This window comes from Nerophis ophidion, linkage group LG15 (genome assembly GCF_033978795.1).
Source record: "Nerophis ophidion isolate RoL-2023_Sa linkage group LG15, RoL_Noph_v1.0, whole genome shotgun sequence".
Taxonomy (NCBI): Eukaryota; Metazoa; Chordata; class Actinopteri; order Syngnathiformes; family Syngnathidae; genus Nerophis; species Nerophis ophidion.
In genome coordinates this window covers 30,844,723-30,866,233 of record NC_084625.1, presented here as the reverse complement: position 1 = coordinate 30,866,233, position 21,511 = coordinate 30,844,723, and the positions used below count along the sequence as shown (strand labels likewise).

Here is a 21,511-nt window from a genome sequence, read left to right as displayed (position 1 = left end):
CCTCCTTCAGCTGCTTGGTTTCCCTCAGAGACACTGGCGGTCACCACACCCGTGGCCACTCCCCTCCGACTTTCATGTACCATATAATCTCACTACAACACTAGTAACACAATAAGCAGATAAGGGATTTTCCAGAATTATCATAGTAAATCTGTCTAATAACATCTGAATCACTCTCACTGCCCTCTCCTTTTTTTTTTATACTATTTTTTTCTTTTTTTTCTAGTCCTTCACTCTCACTATCCTCATCCACAAATGTTTCATCTTCGCTCAAATTAATGGGGAAATTATCGCTTTCTCGGTCCGAATCGCTCTAACTGCTGGTGTCCATGATTGTAAAGATTGTGAGGATGTGAAGAGCTCTACAACCAGTGACGTCACACGCACATTGTCTGCTAAGCGACCAAAAGTTGCGAACTTTATCGTCGATGTTCTCTACTAAATCCTTTCAGCAAAAATATGGCAAATCGCGAAATGATCAAGTATGACACATAGAATGGACCTGCTATCCCCGTTTAAATAAGAAAATCTAATTTCAGTAGGCCTTAAGTATAAGATAAATGATGTCAGCAATATAGACGCACAAACTTCAACAATAACACAATGACTTTCACCTTCCACTGCTTGGATGTTAAACTACAACCCCTGCTGTGTCAAACATGGCACCAAGTGTCCGACAACTGCAATAACACTTTGTGTGTGTGTATGTGTGTCAGGCTCTGTTTCTAGCTCCGGAACATCAAGAGCTATGTGTTGGCCTCGAGCTACTCCTAGGGATAAACACAGCGAGAAACTAATCCTCTCTTGCCTCCATGTCTAACTGTGTGTGAGACTGCTCTAGCCAAGGTTATATCTGCATGACCTTAATGCAAAAAGGTCCCAGGGGCATACATGTTTAGTCCATGTCCATCACTTTAATATGTAGAATTTGTGTGGTACTGTATCTGTCTGTTAGCGAGTGGGTTATGGGGGTGAGGGGGTGGGGGTGTACTGAGGGGTTTTGTGTAATCGTGCTGAGCGTTGATGCGTGTCGAGAGAAAGGACATGTCCTCAGCTCTGATCACATAGTCTCCCATACATGCCACAATATAGGCATAGATAGAGAGACAGAGGGCGATTGGGAAGAAAAGGCAGAAGGGAAAAAAAATAAACAAAGAAGAGATGAATGGATGATGAAGAGGAGATGACAGACAACCCTCTCCCTCCACTCCCTTCCCTCAAAAAGTGAGAAAAAGACGGATGGGGTGAGGGCGAAAAGGGATGGATCTAAGGGAGGCATAAATAAAGAAAGAAGAGAAAAGGACAATAAAGTGATGTGGGGAGAATGGAGTGACAGTGGCAGAGTAAGAGTAGGAGGGAAAGAAACGGAGGCAGAGATGAAAGTGAGAGGGAAAGCTCGGAGGAGTGGTATGAGCCCACTCGCTTACACCAACCCCCAACCCCCCTCTCTTTTTCTCCATGCTCCCTCGCTGGAAGCTTTCTGGCCTGCTTAATTGTGTGTGTGTCAAATGACTAATAAAGTTTTTCTCTCTTGTTTACTTCACACCAAAGCAAGGGAATACAAACACTGCTTTTTTTAAGGGTTGACAGCATGCATGTGTCTTGCTATAATTGGTTATTTACATAACATTGAGCTATGACTTGCACTGTTATTTATTTAACAGTAGCATGCCCCCCAATTTAATACCTTGTGACAATATAAGCAAGGTCAAAAAGGAGTATTAGTAGGGATGGCCTAAAATCTATATTGCAATATACTGTATATTGCATTTATATTTGCTTATTTGCTGTTACAATCTGGTTACATTCTGTTGTAACATGTTCTATCTACACTTATGTTTAAATGTACTCTGCCCTTATGCTTTTCTTTTTCGAATGCTTTAAATTAGTTTTGACCCAGGGCAAAATTAACATAAGCAACAACTACTATTGGCTCAGATTTATTGGCTCCCTCCAGAGACTTATTTACTGAGTTTATAAACAATTTTGAATAAAATAAAAAAAATATTGATCTAATATAGTGTATTGTTTGTCAGGCTTGGTAAAATGATAGGACTCAGGTGCAGAGTAGGGATTTTAGACTGGCTTTTATTTAGAAAACTCCCTTTTGCCTCCAAAGTCAAGGAATATCAATATGTATAATAATCACAAAAAACCACCCCGCGAAAAAAGTTCCAAAAAAGAACAACCAAAAATCTCTCTGAATGGAGGAAAACCCAAAAGCAAAGACGAACTACAATTGGCACCGTATGTGCTATAAAAAGTATTTAACAAAAAACGCTCCAATAGGAGGACAACAAAAACAACAGCTATGAAAACTTCTACACTACCAAATCTAATAAAGTTATAACAAAAATTGTCACTCAAAAAGTTGAGGAAGGAATGAAAAAATTAACTGAAAACTCACCACTTCGACTGAATAACGAAATAACCAAAATCACTCTGCTGCAAGGAAGAAAGGAAAACTCAAAATAGTCACAAAGGGGTTCAGGATCAAGGGACATAAGCAAGAGACAAGGCAAGGCATGGACATGACATGGACGCTAGAGAGCACGTATGAACGAAACAATCCGGCACAGAAGAAAGTGAGGAGTGGGCTCATAAGACACATGAGGATAATAGGGAACAGGTGGAAAAATCAGAGAACAGGGATGACGTCAGACTGATGACACAAAAGGAAGGGCAAGTGACCTGAAATGAGAGGAGAGTTATTTTTTAAACTAAAACATGCAAACCATAAGACAGAAAAAAATCAAGACAAGACATCCCTCACCGCTGTGTGACATTATTGACCACATACTGATACTACAATTGGTATCTGTCAATATTTGTATAGATCGGCCCATCCCTTTTTTTATTCAGTCGTTCCAGCTAAACGGTTCGCATTTTGTAATTTAGAATTTTTAGCTAGTCCTTGTCCTCCAGTGATAATGTTACTTGTAAGACAAGTAGTTTTATTTGCCGCCATGTAAGCGAGGATTAGTGATTTGCATTGTGGCGGGAAGTTAACCGCTCGCGAGGACTCTTCACTACGGTTGGTTACGTGTCGTTGTCAAATTTGCAGGACGCAGCTAGAATGTCATCAAAAGGTTTCATACATTATATGAGGAGAGTATTAAAAGCTGTATTGGTGGTCAAATTGATATAATTTATATTGCATATCGTCTACAACAGTGTTTCTTAACCATAGGGCCATTGCTGGGCCAGGAGAACCCACCAGGGGAGCACAAAAAAATATCAGTTTCTCAGCTGTGGTCCGTGTAGGCCGCAGCGGTACACAGCTGTAACACACTTTTCCACCACTTTTGGAAGTATTGACAATATTAAACAAACAGAAGAAGTCTGGAGCCAAAGTCATTCAGAAGTTTCTTAAGCACAAAAAATATGACTATTTTTTATTAGTTTTTGTTGACAGTTTATTCTACATATATTTTTTATTATTAGTTAGAATGTATTATTTTTGCGCTGTGTAGTTGTATGTAAATATATTTTTAATCAGTTTTTACTAGTCCCTTCTTTTGCAGTACTTTTGGCAAGTATTTATTTTTGTAAACAGCCTGACCGAAGCCATAAAAATTGTTTGTGATTAACACATGAATTCATTTCATTTGACAAGGTTTGTCCTGTTAAACTGTGAGTAGGTTAATACAATCAAAAATAAGATTGTTAATTCAATGTTTTTATTTACCCCCTCCGTCTGAGTTCATAAAGGTTAAGAACCACTGCTCTACACCGCGCAGTACAGTACTACCAAAGCAGTTACTGATTGTTTACTTCTTCTGTTTTCTATGTTTTCTTAGAGGGAATAATGATAAAGAATGTTTAATAGTAGAATTAATAGATTTTGTACATAAAGTAAAACATGATGGACACATTGTGTGTTAAAAAATAGGGTCAAATCCTACACGCTACCTTAATTAACACTGAAGTCTCTAACACTGTACATTTAACACATAAAAGACAGAAAATGCATTAAATAGATTAAACCAGTTATCGCCATTTTTGACAACATATTTTGGTGTAACTGCTGTTACTGTTTTTAAATCCAATCTTGTGTTTATGGAGCAAAATTAAGTTCTTCATTAGGGCCATGCACCTGCATCCTCCTGAAGACAAACACATTTTGCTGCATTGTTTTTGCTAGTCAGCGGAACTTGGATCAACAAACTTCATTAGTTATTGAATAAGTTTCATTCATAGAAGTATGCATATATTGAAGCAAATCTTACTATAAAAAACAATGTAAACATTAATAATGTGTTCTAGCCTCGAAAAAAGTCCATATTTTAGTCAAAGTTTCTACTCTTTGAACACAATATAAAGCATTATACAGTTCTGTATATCAAACAAATATAAAAAGAAGGTGATAGATCAACTTTACATTTCATGACAAAGCGAAAATGTCGAGCTAAACTTTCCATATATGTAGCCACCCTGCAGACACGCACACAGCCTCTAGACCTGTGGTGCACTCACACTTTGAAATCTCAGAACTCCAAAACTTTAACAACCAGGTCGCTACAATGTTTTGGATATAAAAAAAATAAAATCCACTTTACCTTGTGATTAATCTTCTTGGCGGGCAGTGCAGGGGTGAGGCAAATGGGTATGGAAGTGTCGACAACGCCGTGGGTTTTACTGACTGTTTCAAACCATACATCGCTTGTCCATTGCTTTCTTTGGACTTATAATGAGCTAGGAAAACTAAAAACCCTGTTTCCATATGAGTTAGGAAATTGTGTTAGATGTAAATATAAACGGAATACAATGATTTGCAAATCATTTTCAACCCATATTCAATTGAATGCACTACAAAGGCAAGATATTTCATGTTCAAACTCATAAACGTGTTGTTTTTTTTGCAAATAATAATTAACTTAGAATTTCATTGCTACAACACGTGCCAAAGTAGTTGGGAAAGGGAATGTTCACCACTGTGTTACATCACCTTTTCTTTTAACAACACTCAATAAACGTTTGGGAACAGAGAAAACTAATTGTTGAAGCTTTGAAAGTGGAATTCTTTCCCATTCTTGTTTTATGTTGAGCTTCAGTCATTCAACAGTCAGGGGTCTCTGCTTTCGTATTTTACGCTTCATAATGTGCCACACATTTTCAATGGGAGACAGGTCTGGACTGCAGGCGGGCCAGGAAAGTACCCGCACTCTTTTTTTCAGGAAGCCACGCTGTTGTAATATGTGCTGAATGTGGCTTGGCATTGTCTTGCTGAAATAAGCAGGGGCGTCCATGAAAAAGACGGCCCTTAGATGGCAGCATATGTTGTTCCAAAACCTGTATGTACCTTTCAGCATTATTGGTGCCTTCACAGATGTGTAAGTTATCTGTGCCTTGGGCACCAATGCACCCCCATACCATCACAGATGTTGGCTTTTGAACTTTGCGTCGATAACAGTCTGGATGGTTCACTTCCTCTTTGGTCCGTATGACACAATGTCAAATATTTCCAAAAACAATTTGAAATGTGGACTCGTCAGACCCCTGAACACTTTTCCACTTTGCATCACTCCATTTTAGATGATCTTGGGCCCGGAGAAGCCAGCAGCATTTCTGGATGTTGTTGATAAATAGCTTTCGCTTTGCATAGTAGAGCTTTAACTTGCACTTACAGATGTAGGAACAAACTGTATTTAGTGACAGTGGTTTTCTGAAGTGTTCCTGAGCCCATGTGGTGATATCCTTTAGAGATTGATGTCGGTTTTTGATACAGTGCCGTCTGAGGGATCGAAGGTCACGGTCATTCAATGTTGATTTCCGGCCATGCCGTTTATGTGGAGTGATTTCTCCAAATTCTCTGAACCTTTTGATGATATTATGGACCGTAGACGAGTTGAGTTTATACCAAAAAGTTATATTCTGGTTTCATCTCACCACATGACATTCTCCCAATCTTCTGCTGTATCATCCATGTATCCATTTTGCTATAAACTCAACTCGTCGTGTTTGGAGGAAGAAGAATACTGAGTTGCATCCCAAGAACACCATACCTACTATGAAGCATGGGGGTGGAAACATCATGCCTTGGGGCTGTTTTTCTGCTAAGGGGAAAGGACGATTGATCCGTGTTAAGGAAAGAATGAATGGGGCCATGTATCGTGAGATTTTGAGCCAAAACCTCCTTCCTTCAGTGAGAGCTTTGAATGGTTGACCAAAAACTTATTTTCCACCATAATTTACAAATATCAATCAATCAATCAATGTTTACTTATATAGCCCTAAATCACTAGTATCTCAAAGGGCTGCACAAACCACTACGACATCCTCGGTAGGCCCACATAAGGGCAAGGAAAACTCACACCCAGTGGGACGTCGGTGACAATGATGACTATGAGAACTTTGGAGAGGAGGAAAGCAATGGATGTCGCGGGTCTAACATGATACTGTGAAAGTTCAATCCATAATGGATCCAACACAGTCGCGAGAGTCCAGTCCAAAGCGGATCCAACACAGCGGCGAGAGTCCCGTTCACAGCGGAGCCAGCAGGAAACCATACCAAGCGGAGGCGGATCAGCAGCGCAGAGATGTCCCCAGCCGATACACAGGCAAGCAGTACTTGGCCATCGGACCGGACCCCCTCCACAAGGGAGAGTGGGACATAGGAGAAAAAGAAAAGAAACGGCAGATCAACTGGTCTAAAAAGGGAGTCTATTTAAAGGCTAGAGTATACAAATGAGTTTTAAGGTGAGACTTAAATGCTTCTACTGTGGTGGCATCTCAAACTTTTACCGGGAGGGCATTCCAGAGTACTGGAGCCCGAAATGAAAAAGCTCTATAGCCCGCAGACTTTTTTTGGGCTTTGGGAATCACTAATAAGCCGGAGTCCTTTGAACGCAGATTTCTTGCCGGGACATATGGTACAATACAATCGGCAAGATAGGATGGAACTAGACCGTGTAGTATTTTATACGTAAGTAGTAAAACCTTAAAGTCACATCTTAAGTGCACAGGAAGCCAGTGCAGGTGAGCCAGTACAGGCGTAATGTGATCAAACTTTCTTGTTCTTGTCAAAAGTCTAGCAGCCGCATTTTGTACCAACTGTAATCTTTTAATGCTAGACATGGGGAGACCCGAAAATAATACGTTACAGTAGTCGAGGCGAGACGTAACAAACGCATGGATAATGATCTCAGCGTCTTTAGTGGACAGAATGGAGCGAATTTTAGCGATATTACGGAGATGAAAGAAGGCCGTTTTAGTAACGCTTTTAATGTGTGCCCTCAAAGGAGAGAGTCGGGTCGAAGATAATACCCAGATTCTTTACCGTGTCGCCTTGTTTAATTGTTTGGTTGTCAAATGTTAGAGTTGTATTATTAAATAGAGGTCGGTGTCTAGCAGGACCGATAATCAGCATTTCCGTTTTTTTGGCGTTGAGTTGCAAAAAGTTAGCGGACATCCATTGTTTAATTTCATTAAGACACGCCTCCAGCTGACTACAATCCGGCGTGTTGGTCAGCTTTGGGGCATGTAGAGTTGGGTGTCATCAGCATAACAGTGAAAGCTAACACCGTATTTGCGTATGATGTCACCTAGTGGCAGCATGTAGATGCTGAAGAGTGCAGGGCCAAAGACCGAACTCTGGGGAACTCCACACGTTACCTTAACGTAGTCCGAGGTCACTTTGTTATGGGAGACACACTGCATCCTATTAGTAAGATAAGAGTTAAACCAAGACAGGGCTAAGTCTGACATACCAATTCGTGTTTTTATACGTTCTAATAAAATATTATGATCGACGGTATCAAAAGCAGCGCTAAGATCGAGGAGCAGCAACATAGATGACGCATCAGAATCCATCGTTAGCAATAGATCATTAGTCATTTTTACGAGGGCTGTCTCCGTGGAGTGATTTGCCCTGAAACCGGATTGAAAGGTTTCACATAGATTGTTAGACGCTAAGTGTTCATTTAACTGCTCTGCAACAATTTTTTCGAGGATTTTTGAAATAAAGGGAAGGTGAGACACCGGTCGGTAGTTTATCATGAGGTCAGGATCGAGGTTAGGTCTTTTAAGAAGAGGATGAATAACCGCTTTTTTGAATGCTAGGGGAACAGTGCCCGAGGAAAGTGATAAGTTTATAATATTTAGCACTGATGGACCTAATAATACAAAGAGCTCCTTGATCAGTTTCCCAGGAAGAGGGTCAAGTAAACATGTTGTTTGTTTTATTCCATTTACACGTTGTAACAATTCCTCTAATGTTATTTCCTCAAAACGAGAGAAACTATTTTGGAGGGCAGTAGCCGCCGTATATACAATCGTATCTGTGTTAATAGAACCCAGTTGTAGCTGGGACGCATTGTCTTTAATCTCCTTTCTAATGACTTCAATTTTCTTACTAAAAAATTGCATTAAGTCATCAGCTGAGTGGGTGGAGCTACTGGAAGGAGTCCCTTGTTGGGTTAGCGATGCTACCGTACTAAACAAAAATTTAGGATCGTTTTTATTACGGTGGATGAGATTTGAGTAATATTTAGCTTTAGCTAAGGTAAGCATGCGTTTATAAGTTATTAAACCATCACTCCATGCTTGATGGTGCACCTCAAGTTTAGTCGTGCGCCATTTGCGTTCCAGCTTTCTACATAATAATTTCTGAGCTCTAGTTTCTTCTGTAAACCACGGGGTACGCTTTTTTGGAGCCTTTTTTAACTTTAGCGGTGCTATGTTATCAATGGTTTCGCGCAGGGCGTCGTTAAAGTTGTTAGTGAGGTTATCAATAGAGCCCACATACTTTGGGAATGGTGCCATTACCGAGGGCAGTAGGTCAGCAAGAGTTGTCGTTGTGGCCGTATTAATGTTGCGGCTGCTATAGCAGTTATTATTATTATTAGTTTGACGAACATGCGTCTGAACCTCGAATTTTATAAGGTAATGATCAGACAATACTTTAGTAAATAAATAGTAAATAAATTCTTTAAAATTCCTACAATGTGAATTCCTGGATTTTTTTTTCACATTCTGTCTCTCACAGTTGAAGTGTACCTATGATGAAAATTACAGACCTCTGTCATCATTTTAAGTGGGAGAACTTGCACAATCGGTGGCTGACTAAATACTTTTTTGCCCCACTGTAAGTGTCAGCAATGAGGATTGTGCATCCATAAATAAGCACTCTCATGCTGGTGCTGTATGGGCCCTCCAAAGGTCAGATCATTAGCCAGAACACACCATTACCGGAACAAATTTGGTAGCGGTGTGTTGACTTAAGGTCGCGGAAAACTAAAAAGATTGCGTGACGTGGAAAAATGTAATGTAAAGGCGAGACAATGTCAAGGTAAATGTCAAAATAAAAGTGTAAAAACTGTGAATATGTGAGCATTTCTTACTACGTCCATCTATGTATATTCATGCAATTGCATGGATATTTTGAAGCCATTGTTCTTCTCTCCTCAAATCTCCCTTTGCTTGCTTGGAGATTTGTCCTATTTCGGTGTCAAGTCTCTGCGAGGGCGCACTCTTTCACTCAACACTGGTGGCGGTTTTAGCCCCAAGCCCCGGCCGGCTACTAATGAGACGTTCAGAAAAGACGGCAGCATCACTGAGACCATTTCAAAAGGAGAGAAAGGACAGGGATTTGTTTCTGATGGGAGTGACTCTGCTTCATTACCCTCTTCCCCCCCTGCGTTGGGCACCGCTCCCTCGCCGTTACACACCCCTCTTCTGTTTCCCTGTCTCACCTCCTACGTGTTTTCTCACGCTTTACCTTGGATTTTTGTCAAATTTAGGGCACCAGTGGAGGAGCTTACATAGCATTTAGCCTCATGGATATTGCATATTACAGTTTTTTTTTTTTTCTCAACATTTTCTGAAATTACGTAACAATATGCAAATGTGCCTTTATGAATAATAGAGTTTATCCGTCTTAAAAGAGCTTTTGAACGTAATTAAGTGTCGCTGTGATGTGGCGCGAAGGTGTGTATAAATGTGGGGATGTTGAGTAAATGTAATTTCTCAAGAGAGCTCTAATGAGTAAAGGATGACGATGAGACACTCAGGACAATAATTATAGCCACCATGTCCCAAAACAAGAGCTTTTGAATTACTACTACGGTGTGTTTATCATTATGGAGCCTGTGATGGACAAAAGTATGATGCAGTACAGTTTTCATTCTAATTAATGGTTGTAGATGACCACCGCATATTCCACATGACATGTGCGGGGTTCCACCACTCCAAAATAAGGTTGCACAATTCTGAGAAAAAGCTTAAATGCGATTTTTCTTTCAAAATTTGCATTTGATACTTGATTTTCAATTTTTTTTATTCTTATATTTTATACATATAAACATGCAAAAAACTGCAAAAATGACGTGTTTAGGAAGATACGTTGCTTTTAGTTTGTCAATCAACATACTATTGTCTCAAGGTGCCAAACATAATAATGCAAGCAACCATTTGAAAGGATGTAAACGTGTATTTATCACTACTGTAGAATTGTTTACTATTGTAATGTATTTGGAAGGTAAATCATATTGTTAGCCAAAATAAATAAAGAAAAAACATAAAACAAACTTATCTCTGAAAGCAAAAATTTTACTTAAATATTGAACATCTTGAAGTGCATTTTTTCCCCCCGGTTTTAGAACAACTGTGGTGTCTTTTTTTTTTACTATCACGACATTCTCGCTCGTTTGTCCATTTTGACGGGCTCATTCTGCTCATCCAATTTGAAGCGGAGATATTCCCACATCGAGGCATTTGGCTTTGCTTTTTTTTCTTTTCCTCTTAAATGTTGTTACTTTGCGGAACTTCTAACTAGTGAGTCGCAAGCCTCTCTGTCAGTCGTGCTCCCTGTGTGTGTACAGTGCATCCGAAAAGTTTTCACAGCGCTTCACCTTATTCACATTTTGTTATATTACTGCCTTATTCCGAAAAAAAAATTGATTAATTTTTGTCCTCAAAATAATCAGACCCATAATGACAATGAAGAAAGTTATTATTATTTTTATTTTTAATTTGCTAATTTATTTACACAAAAAAACTAAAAAATCACATGTACGCAAGTATTCACAGCCTTTGCTAATTTTTTTGTTTATGCACAATTGGCAGCAATTACAACCTCAAGTCTTTTTCAATACGATGCCACAAGTTTGGCACACCTATCTTTGGGCAGTTTCACCCATTCCTCTTTGCAGATCCCCTCAAGCTCCATCGCGTTGGATGGCAAGTGTTGGTTTTCATCCAGGATGTCTCTGTACATTGCTGACTTCATCTTAGTCTAACCAGGGAGGTGACCAAGAATCCGATGGTCACTCTGTCAGAGCTACAACATTCCTCTGTGGAGAGAAGAGAACTTTCCCTGAAGGAAAACCATCTCTGCAGCAATCCACCAATCAGGCCTTATTGGTAGAGTGGCCAGATGGAATACATTTCTTAGTAAAATGTTTTCCATGATGCAACTGAAATACTGTCAGACCACGAAAAACTATAATTTTTTATTCATTTTTATGAAAAAAAAAAAAAAAAAAAAAAAAATATATATATATATATATATATATATATATATATATATATTTTTTTTTTTTTTTTTTTTTTTATTAAATCAACATAAAAAACACAATATACACTTACAATTAGTGCACCAACCACAAAAAACTCCCTTTTTCATGGCAGAAACGTCCCTTTTTCATGCCAAAGATAAAAAAAAAAAAAGATTGAAAAAAAGGATCCCCCCCCCTCAACAACCCCACCCCCCAAACCCCCGGGCCGCGGGACAAATTATTAAGCGTTGACCGGTCCGCGGATACAAAAAGGTTGGGGACCACTGATCACCAGAACTATACCATCCCTACAGTGGAGCATGGTGGTGGCAGCATCATGGTGTGAAAGATAAATGCAGAAATGTGCAGAGACATCCTGGACTTTTCATCCAACCTGATGGAACTTGAGAGGTACTGCAAATAGGAATGGGCGAAACTGCTGAAAGATAGGTGTGCCAAGCATGTGGCATCGCATTCAAAAATATTTGAGGCTGTAATTGCTGCCAAATGGAGTTATTACGGAATATTGTGTGTAGAATTTCGATGACAACACTTGATCTATTCCATTTTGAAATAAGGCTGTAAAAACAAAAACTTTAAAAAGTGAATCGCTTTGAATATTCTCCGGATGCACTGTAAGCGAGCATTCTTGCTCTCCGCCCACAAAAGACAAAATATTGTGAATGACTGAAAAGAGGGCTCACTTTGTTCAGTTCAATCTACTGTTAGAAAAACTCGCTCAGGTGCTGACAGCGATGCAGAGAGTGAGACCTCTTTCTCTTTCTCCCTGTTTGACTAAGAAAACAAACACAAATGGATATGCTCAGTTGCCTTGTGATTAGTGTCTGACCTGAGATCGGAAAGTCGTGAGTTCAAACCCCAGCCGAGTCATACCAAAGAGTGGTAAAGGGTAAATGGTTGTACTTGCATAGCGCCTTTCTACCTTTTTTAAGGAACCCAAAGCGCTTTGACACTATTTACACATCCACCCATTTACACACACATTCACACACTGATGGCGGGAGCTGCTTTGCAAGGCCCAAACCACGACCCATCAGGAGCAAGGGTGAAGTGTCTTGCTCAAGGACACAACGGACGTGACCAGGATGGTAGAAGGTGGGGATTGCACCAGATTGCTGGCACGGCCACTCTCCCAACTTTGCCACGCCGTCCCCAAAGAATATGAAAATTGGACCCAACATCAAGGGTTGGAATTGGGGGTTAAATCACCAAAATGATTCCCAAGCACGGCCCAGGGGGTGGAACAAGGGGATGGGTCAAATGCAGAGGGTAATTTCACCACACCTAGTGTGTGTGACTATCAGTGGTACTCTAATTTAAGATTTTTTTAAAGAATTAAAAAGTCAATATAAATGATTAATGGGCACTCAATATGTGGTCGAACTGACTAGTTTGTTACGCTCAGTGTTTGACCGTAGAGTAACCGAGACATTATACAACAACAAATCATACAAAAAGTGTTTTGATTGTATTAAAAAAGAGAGTGTTGAAAACGAGGGGTCGTCTTATATTCCTAACGCCTCTGAAAATGACTGCCTAAAACAGGCCTGGGCAATTATTTTGACTCGGGGGCCAAATTTAGAGAAAAAAATGTGTCTGGGGGCCTATATATCTATTTGAAGGAAAACTAATACAAAATCTCACAATCATTTCTGATTGAATGCTAAAAATGTTGGGGCGGCATAGCTCGGTTGGTAGAGTGGCCGTGCCAGCAACTTGAGGTTTGCAGGTTCGATTCCCGCTTGTGCCATCCTAGTTACTCCCGTTGTGTCCTTGGGAAAGACGCTTTACCCACCTGCTCCCAGTGCCGCCCACACTGGTTTAAATGTAACTTAGATATTGGGTGTCACTATGTAAAGCGCTTTGAGTCACTTGAGAAAAGCGCTATATAAATATAATTCACTTCACTTCACTTATGACTGTCCGCCTTAAAAACAAAATGGATTTTTTTTTCTATGAACGGTAAAACCCTTCTCCTGTCTGAGCTGCTACCTTACCGTGGTAGAGGAGTTTGCGTGTCCCAATGATCCTAGGAGCTATGTTGTCTGGGGGCTTTCATGCCCCCTGGTAGGGTCTCCCAAGACAAACAGGTCCTGGGTGAGTGATCAGACAAAGAGCAGCTCAAAGACTTCAATGGAATTACAACAAAATGAACTCAGATTTTCCTCGCCCGGACGCAGGTCACCGGGGCCACGCTCTGGAGCCAGGCCCAGAGTTGGGGCACGATGGCGAGCGCCTGGTGGCCGGGCCTGTCCCCATGGGCCCCGGCCGGGCACAGCCCGAAGAGGCAACGTGGGTCATCCCTCCAATGGGCTCACCACTCATAGGAGGGGCCATAGAGGTCGGGTGCATTGTGAGCTGGGCGACAGCCGAAGGCAGGGCACTTGGCGGTCCGATCCTCGGCTACAGAAGCTAGCTCTTGGGATGTGGAACGTCACCTCACTGGGGGGGAAGGAGCCTGAGCTAGTCCGCGAGGTAGAGAAGTTCCGGCTGGATATAGTCGGACTCACCTCGATGCACAGCAAGGGCTCTGGAACCAGTTCTCTCGAGAAGGACTGGACCCTTTTCCACTCTGGTGTTGCCGGCAGTGAGAGGCGACGGGCTGGGGTGGCAATTCTCGTTGCCCCCCCGGCTCAAAGCCTGCACGTTTGAGTTCAACCCGGTGGACGAGAGGGTAGTTTCCCTTCGCCTTCGGGTGGGTCGACGGGTCCTGACTGTTGTCTGTGCTTACGCACCAAACAGCAGTTCAGAATACCCACCCTTTTTGGGTACACTCGAGGGAGTACTGGAAAGTGTTCCCCCGGGTGATTCCCTTGTCCTACTGGGAGACTTCAACGCTCATGTTGGCAACGACAGTGAAACCTGGAGAGGCGTGATTGGGAAGAATGGTCGCCCGGATCTAAACCCGAGTGGTGTTTTGTTATTGGACTTTTGTGCTCGTCACGGATTGTCCATAACAAACACCATGTTCAAACATAAGGGTGTCAATATGTGCACTTGGCACCAGGACACCCTAGGCCACAGTTCCATGATCGACTTTGTAGTTGTGTCATCGGATTTGCGGCCTCATGATCTGGACACTCGGGTGAAGAGAGGGGCGGAGCTTTCTACCGATCACCACCTGGTGGTGAGTTGGCTGCGATGGTGGGGGACGATGCCGGACAGACCTGGCAGGCCCAAACGCATTGTGAGGGTCTGCTGGGAACGTCTGGCAAAGTCTCCTGTCAGAGAGAGTTTCAATTCACACTTCCGGGAGAACTTTGAACATGTCACGAGGGAGGTGCGGGACATTGAGTCCAAGTGGACCATCTTCCGAACCTCTATTGTCGAGGCGGGTGATCGGAGCTGTGGCCGCAAGGTAGTTGGTGCCTGTCGTGGCGGTAATCCCAGAACCCGTTGGTGGACACCAGCAGTGAGGGATGCCGTCAAGCTGAAGAAGGAGTCCTATCGGGTTCTTTTGGCTCATAGGACTCCGGAGGCAGTGGACGGGTACCGACGGGCCAAGCGGTGTGCAGCTTTAGCGGTCGCGGAGGCAAAAACTCGGACATGGGAAGAGTTCGGGGAAGCCATGGAAATCGACTTCCGGACGGCTTCGAAGCGATTCTGGACCACCATACGCCGCCTCAGGAAGGGGAAGCAGTGCACTATCAACACCGTGTATGGTGCGGATGGTGTTCTGCTGACTTCGGCTGCTGATGTTGTGGATCGGTGGAGGGAATACTTCGAAGACCTCCTCAATCCCACCAACACGTTTTCCTTTGAGGAAGCGGTGCCTGGGGAATCTGTGGTGGACTCTCCTATTTCTGGGGCTGAGGTCGCAGAGGTAGTTATAAAGCTCCTCGGCGGCAAGGCCCCGGGGCTGGATGAGATCCGGCCGGAGTTCCTTAAGGCTCTGGATGCTGTGGGGCTGTCTTGGTTGACAAGACTCTGCAGCATCGCGTGGACATCGGGGGCGGTACCTCTGGATTGGCAGAACGGGGTGGTGGTTCCTCTCTTTAAGAAGGGGGACCGGAGGGTGTGTTCCAACTATCGTGGGATCACACTCCTCAGCCTTCCCGGTAAGGTTTATTCAGGTGTACTGGAGAGGAGGCTTCGCCGGATAGTCGAACCTCGGATTCAGGAGGAACAGTGTGGTTTTCGTCCTGGTCGTGGAACTGTGGACCAGCTCTATATTCTCGGCAGGGTTCTTGAGGGTGCATGGGAGTTTGCCCAATCAGTCTACATGTGCTTTGTGGACTTGGAGAAGGCATTCGACCGTGTCCCTCGGGAAGTCCTGTGGGGAGTGCTCAGAGAGTATGGGGTACCGGACTGTCTTATTGTGGCAATCCGCTCCCTGTATGATCAGTGTCAGAGCTTGGTCCGCATTGCTGGCAGTAAGTCGGACACGTTTCCAGTGAGGGTTGGACTCCGCCAAGGCTGTCCTTTGTCACCGATTCTGTTCATAACTTTTATGGACATAATTTCTAGGCGCAGCCAAGGCGTTGAGGGGTTCCGGTTTGGTGGCCACGGGATTAGGTCTCTGCTTTTTGCAGATTATGTGGTCCTGATGGCTTCATCTGGCCGGGATCTTCAGCTCTCACTGGATCGGTTCGCAGCCGAGTGTGAAGCGACCGGAATGAGAATCAGCACCTCCAAGTCCGGGTCCATGGTTCTCGCCCGGAAAAGGGTGGAGTGCCATCTCCGGGTTGGGGAGGAGACCCTGCCCCAAGTGGAGGAGTTCAAGTACCTAGGAGTCTTGTTCACGAGTGGGGGAAGAGTGCGGCGTCTTCAGTAATGCGGACGTTGTACCGATCCGTTGTGGTGAAGAAGGAGCTGAGCTAGAAGGCAAAGCTCTCAATTTACCGGTCGATCTACGTTCCCATCCTCACCTATGGTCATGAGCTTTGGGTCATGACCGAAAGGATAAGATCACGGGTACAAGCGGCCGAAATGGGTTTCCTCCGCCGGGTGGCGGGGCTCTCCCTCAGAGATAGGGTGAGAAGCTCTGCCATCCGGGAGGAACTCAACGTAAAGCTGCTGCTCCTCCACATCGAGAAGAGCCAGATGAGGTGGTTCGGGCATCTGGTCAGGATGCCACCCGAACGCCTCCCTAGGGAGGTGTTTAGGGCACATCCAGCTGGTAGGAGGCCACGGGGAAGACCCAGGACACGTTGGGAAGACTATGTCTCCCGGCAGGCCTGGGAACGCCTCGGGATCCCCCAGGAAGAGCTAGAGGAAGTGGCTGGAGAGAGGGAAGTCTGGGCTTCCCTGCTTAGGCTGCTGCCCCCGCGACCCGACCTCGGATAAGCGGAAGATGATGGATGGATGGATGGATGGTAAAACCCTTAATATTGACAACATATGAACGTTACACCCCCTCTTAATCGACATATTTTACAATCAAGCCAAATGCAACAAAAATGCAACAAACACAGTGAAATATGAACGTGAAGGGTAAAGAAAAACAAAACACCTACAATCTAACATATCTGATATATCACTAAGCTTTAGAGCTTTCTTGGAAAAATCTCCTTCCACGTGTGTCCCTGACACCCACATTTCAGTTTAGCCGCTCTGGAAACACTCCCCACCCACACTGCTTGGTGCCTCGTCTGAGCTGCTGTGATGTAGTTTACCATAGTAACTAGTAGGGTTGTACGGTATACGGGTATTAGTATAGTACTGCGATATTAATGAATCATATTCGGTACCAAGCCGCCTCTAAAAAATACCGGTCAGCCACACCCTAAGATTTTTTGTTAAAATAAAGCCCCTTTATTTAGAAAAGTATCGTAAAGTACCGGAAAGTATCAAAATAATATTGGTATCAGGACAACACTAGTCACTAAAAAAGCGCAGGTTCCAACCATTGAAATACGTTGTATAATTCCAGACTTACGGTCATTTGAAAACATCACTGCACATCATAATGGCAGCTACACTTTCCATCTTAAATACCCAAAAAAAATATTTGGGAATGTCCAGCGGTTCAGATTGAAAAGCTCAACGGGCCGCATGTGGCCTTAATTTGCCCAAGTCTGGTCTAAACTCATTTCGGTTGTGTCTCATTAGATTGTGCAGCTATCGTTGTGCCCAGTATGAATAGGTGACTCTGCACTTTTTTAAAGGCTAATTCTCCTTTTAAGAGGAGCCTCATTGGCCTGTGCTCAAACCCCAGTCAGTCACATGCCCCCGTATTGATTCAACTGCTCTGTGATTTATCACATCATCTCTCTGAAGAGCGCATTAATGGCTGTTTTTGCATATGTGTGTGTTTTCGTGTACCTTTCTTCTAATGACAGAGGAGATGGATCGGCCTCCCCGTCGCCACTTTACACGCACACACACACACACACACACACACACACACACACACACACACACACACACACACACATCCAAAAACACGGCCTTTCTCTTAGTGTTTTTACAGGCCGAGAAACAAGGCCCCCAGACTCACATTAACACCTTGATATATGGCCGCTCCTTTGCTCCCACACGGGGAGGGCAGGTGACAGCTTCTGTGCCCCAGCAGAGTGCTTACCTCACCAAGCAATCCCCTCATTCATTCATCTCACACTAAAGACACCCAGCTTGGAGTTTTTTTTACATCCGCTTTTTATGGTTTTGCCTCCTCATGGCTCACTGAGCAGATGTCTCATTATTTTGGGGAAAATAACACTTTCTCCATTGTTCTCCTACTACAGCACCTGAAGTTGGATTTAGGATCTCTTTAGGAATACCGGTACCAAAGGTATTTTGGTACTTTTCGGTACATTTCGGTACTTTTCTAAATAAAGGGGACCGCAAAAAAAAATTCATTATTGGCTTTATTTTAACAAAAGAATCTTGGGGTACATTAAACGTATGTTTCTTATTGCAATTTTGTCCTTAAATAAAATAGTGAACATACAAGACAACTTGTCTTTTAGTAGTGAGGAAACAAACAAAGGCTCCTAATTAGTCTGCTGACATATGCAGTAACATATTGTGTCATTTATCATGCTATTATTTTGTCAGAATTATTAAGGACAAGTGATAGAAAATGAATATTAATCTACTTGTTCATTTACTTTTAATATCTGGTTATTTTCTGTTTCAACAAATTCTATCTACACTTCTGTTAAAATGTAATAATCACTCATTCTTCTGCTGTTTGATACTTCACATTATTTTTGGATAATACCACAAATTTGGGTATTAATCCGATACCAAGTTGTTACAGGATCATACAAAAAGTGTTTTGACTGTTTTAAAAAAGAAAGTGATATTCAAAGTCCGCATGTGTCCAGGGACATATTTCCTGAGCTTATAAACATAATAAAACAATTATAAAAATAAAGAAAAAAAACGAAGGAAGATTTTGTGATGTTAAAAAATATCGATGTAATCATAGTATCGACTAGGTACACAATTGTATGTGGTATCATTACAATGGATGTTAGGTGTAGATCCACCAGTGGCCTTTGTTTAAGTTGTAGCGTCCCGAAAGAGTTGGTGCTGCAGGGAATTCTGGAAGTGTGTTTTGTAGTGTTTATGTTGTGTTGCGGTGAAAATATTCTTCCAAAATGTGTTTGTCATTGTTGTTTAGTGTGGTTTCACTATATGGCACATGTTTATGACAGTGTTGGCATTGTTCATACGGCCACGTGACATGTACAGTATGGCTGTTGAGTAAGTATGCACTTCATTCGCTTGTATGCAGTGTGTTAAAAGTCAAGATGATCGTGTCATTAGTTTATCGCAGTGTTTTTCAACCAGTATGCCGCAGCACACTGGTGTGCCATGAGACGCAGTCTGGTGTGCCGTGGGAGATTACCTAATTTCACATATGTGGGTTAAATTTTTTTTTTTGCAAACCAGTAATTACAGTCTGCAAATGATGTGTTGTTGCTGAGTGGTCGGTGCTGTCCAGAGCTCGGGAGAGTAACCATGTAATATCCTTACATATCAATAGGTGGCAGCAGATAGATAATTGCCTTGTAGATGTCGGAAACAGTGGGAGGCAGAGTGCAGATAAAAAGGTGTCTTATGCTTAAACCAAAAATAAGCAAAAGGCGAGTGCCCCTAAAAAAGGCATTGAAGCTTAGGGACAGCTGTGAAGAACGAACCCAAGACTGAACTGGCTACAAAGTAAACAAAAACAGTGAAGTGAAGTGAATTATATTTATATAGCGCTTTTCTCTAGTGACTCAAAGCGCTTTACATAGTGAAACCCAATATCTAAGTTACATTTAAACCAGTGTGGGTGGCACTGGGAGCAGGTGGGTAAAGTGTCTTGCCCGAGGACACAACGGCAGTGGCTAGGATGGTGGAAGCGGGAATCGAACCTGCAACTCTCAAGTTGCTGGCACGGCCACTCCACCAACCGAGCTATACCGCCCCACAGAATGCTGGACAACAGCAAAGACTTACTGTGGAGCAAAGATGGCGTCCACAATGTACATCCAAACATGACATGACAATCAACAATGTCCCCACAAAGAAGGATAAAAACAATAAAATATTCTTGATTGCTAAAACAAAGTAGATGCGGGAAATATCGCTTAATGGAAGACATGAAACTACTACAGGAAAATACCAAAAAAAGAGAAAAAGTCACCAAAATAGGAGCGCAAGACAAGAAGTAAAACACCACACACATGAAAAGAGAAAACAAGTCAAAATAAGTCAGGATGTGATGTGACAGGTGGTGACAGTACACCTACTTTGAGACAAGAGCTATATTGATGCATGCTTGGTTATGCGTTAAAGTCATCCAACCAATGCGACAACGACTTATTACTGTCAACTGAATTTTGATTTTTAATGATTTCTGCTGGTGGTGTGCCTCCGGATTTTTTGCAATGCAACAAATGTGCCTTGGCTCAAAAACACTGGTTTTATCGGGCACAATCAAATGATAAATGATAAATGGGTTGTTCTTGTATAGCGCTTTTCTACCTTCAAGGTACTCAAAGCGCTCCACATTTACCCATTCACACACACATTCACACACTGATGGAGGGAGCTGCCATGCAAGGCGCTAACCAGCACCCATCAGGAGCAAGGATGAAGTGTCTTGCTCAGGACACAACGAACGTGACGAGGTTGGTACTAGGTGGGGATTGAACCAGGGACCCTCGGGTTGCGCACGGCCACTCTTTCACTGCGCCACGCCGTCCCTGTTAGGAGAGTGGTTAGGCTTTGTTAATTATAGACTATATGATTTATTTTTCTATTTATTATGCAAAACGGACCAAACTCCCCACAAAATTAACAGCATCAAGATTGAATTTACAAAAATCAAGATTGAAAGTTGCCATCAACCCAGCGTGGGTGCTCGGGCCCCGAAGCACCCATTACGATTATATGTTTAAATGATGTCTGCACAATATTTGTGATTCTTTGTCTCTCTCCCTCCTCCAATCCCCGCCGTAAACATTGGCCCTTGTTCTTGATCCTGGGCATGTGGCCAATATTTATCAATCCATATGGAGACATGCGTCCTATCTTTTCCTCTCCTCTACTTTTCTGTCCTGTCATTAACTGTCCTTGTAGACTTTTCCCATCATGTCCATGAACACGTCCTAAGTTATGTCCTCTGTCCCTACTTTCCTGCCATAGCTCCCTCCTCCCCTGGTGTCGACTCCACCCCTTTGCAGCGAACAGGAAGCCACGGCACCGGTGCAGGAAGCTACGGCCGTGGCGGAATGAACAACTATGCCACGGTGGGACCGGGCTACACCACAAGCGGAGGAGGAGGGGACATGTACGGTTCGGATCCCTTCGTGGCGGACCCATACCGTACCCTGCAGTATTGCCCCTCGGTGGTGGAATCGCCTTACAGCAAGTCTGGACCCGCCCTGCCACCGGAAGGCACCCTGCAGCGCTCACCTTCTATTGACTCTATTCAGAAGGACCCCAGGTAAGCTTATCTATGAAAACTACTGCATGAACCTGAATGCAAGACTGTTTTGCGTCCGTCGAAAAAACAAAGTTGTCTTATATTATATTTATACGTGAAAACAGGTGGT

The 21,511-nt window shown here is 42.9% G+C and overlaps 1 protein-coding gene across 7 annotated transcripts in view; it reads left to right on the top strand.

The window, feature by feature from the left end:
• The window catches only part of ctnnd2a (catenin (cadherin-associated protein), delta 2a), a 747,299-nt gene that overhangs the window by 434,660 nt on the left and 291,128 nt on the right, over window positions 1-21,511 (top strand). For 6 of the 7 annotated variants that reach the window (XM_061922003.1, XM_061922001.1, XM_061922002.1 and 3 more), the window contains exon 12: window positions 21,036-21,402. In XM_061922003.1, the coding sequence (XP_061777987.1) occupies window positions 21,036-21,402 (367 nt within the window). The remainder of the gene's footprint in view (window positions 1-21,035; window positions 21,403-21,511) is intronic. The other variant, XM_061921999.1, reaches the window with a different exon arrangement.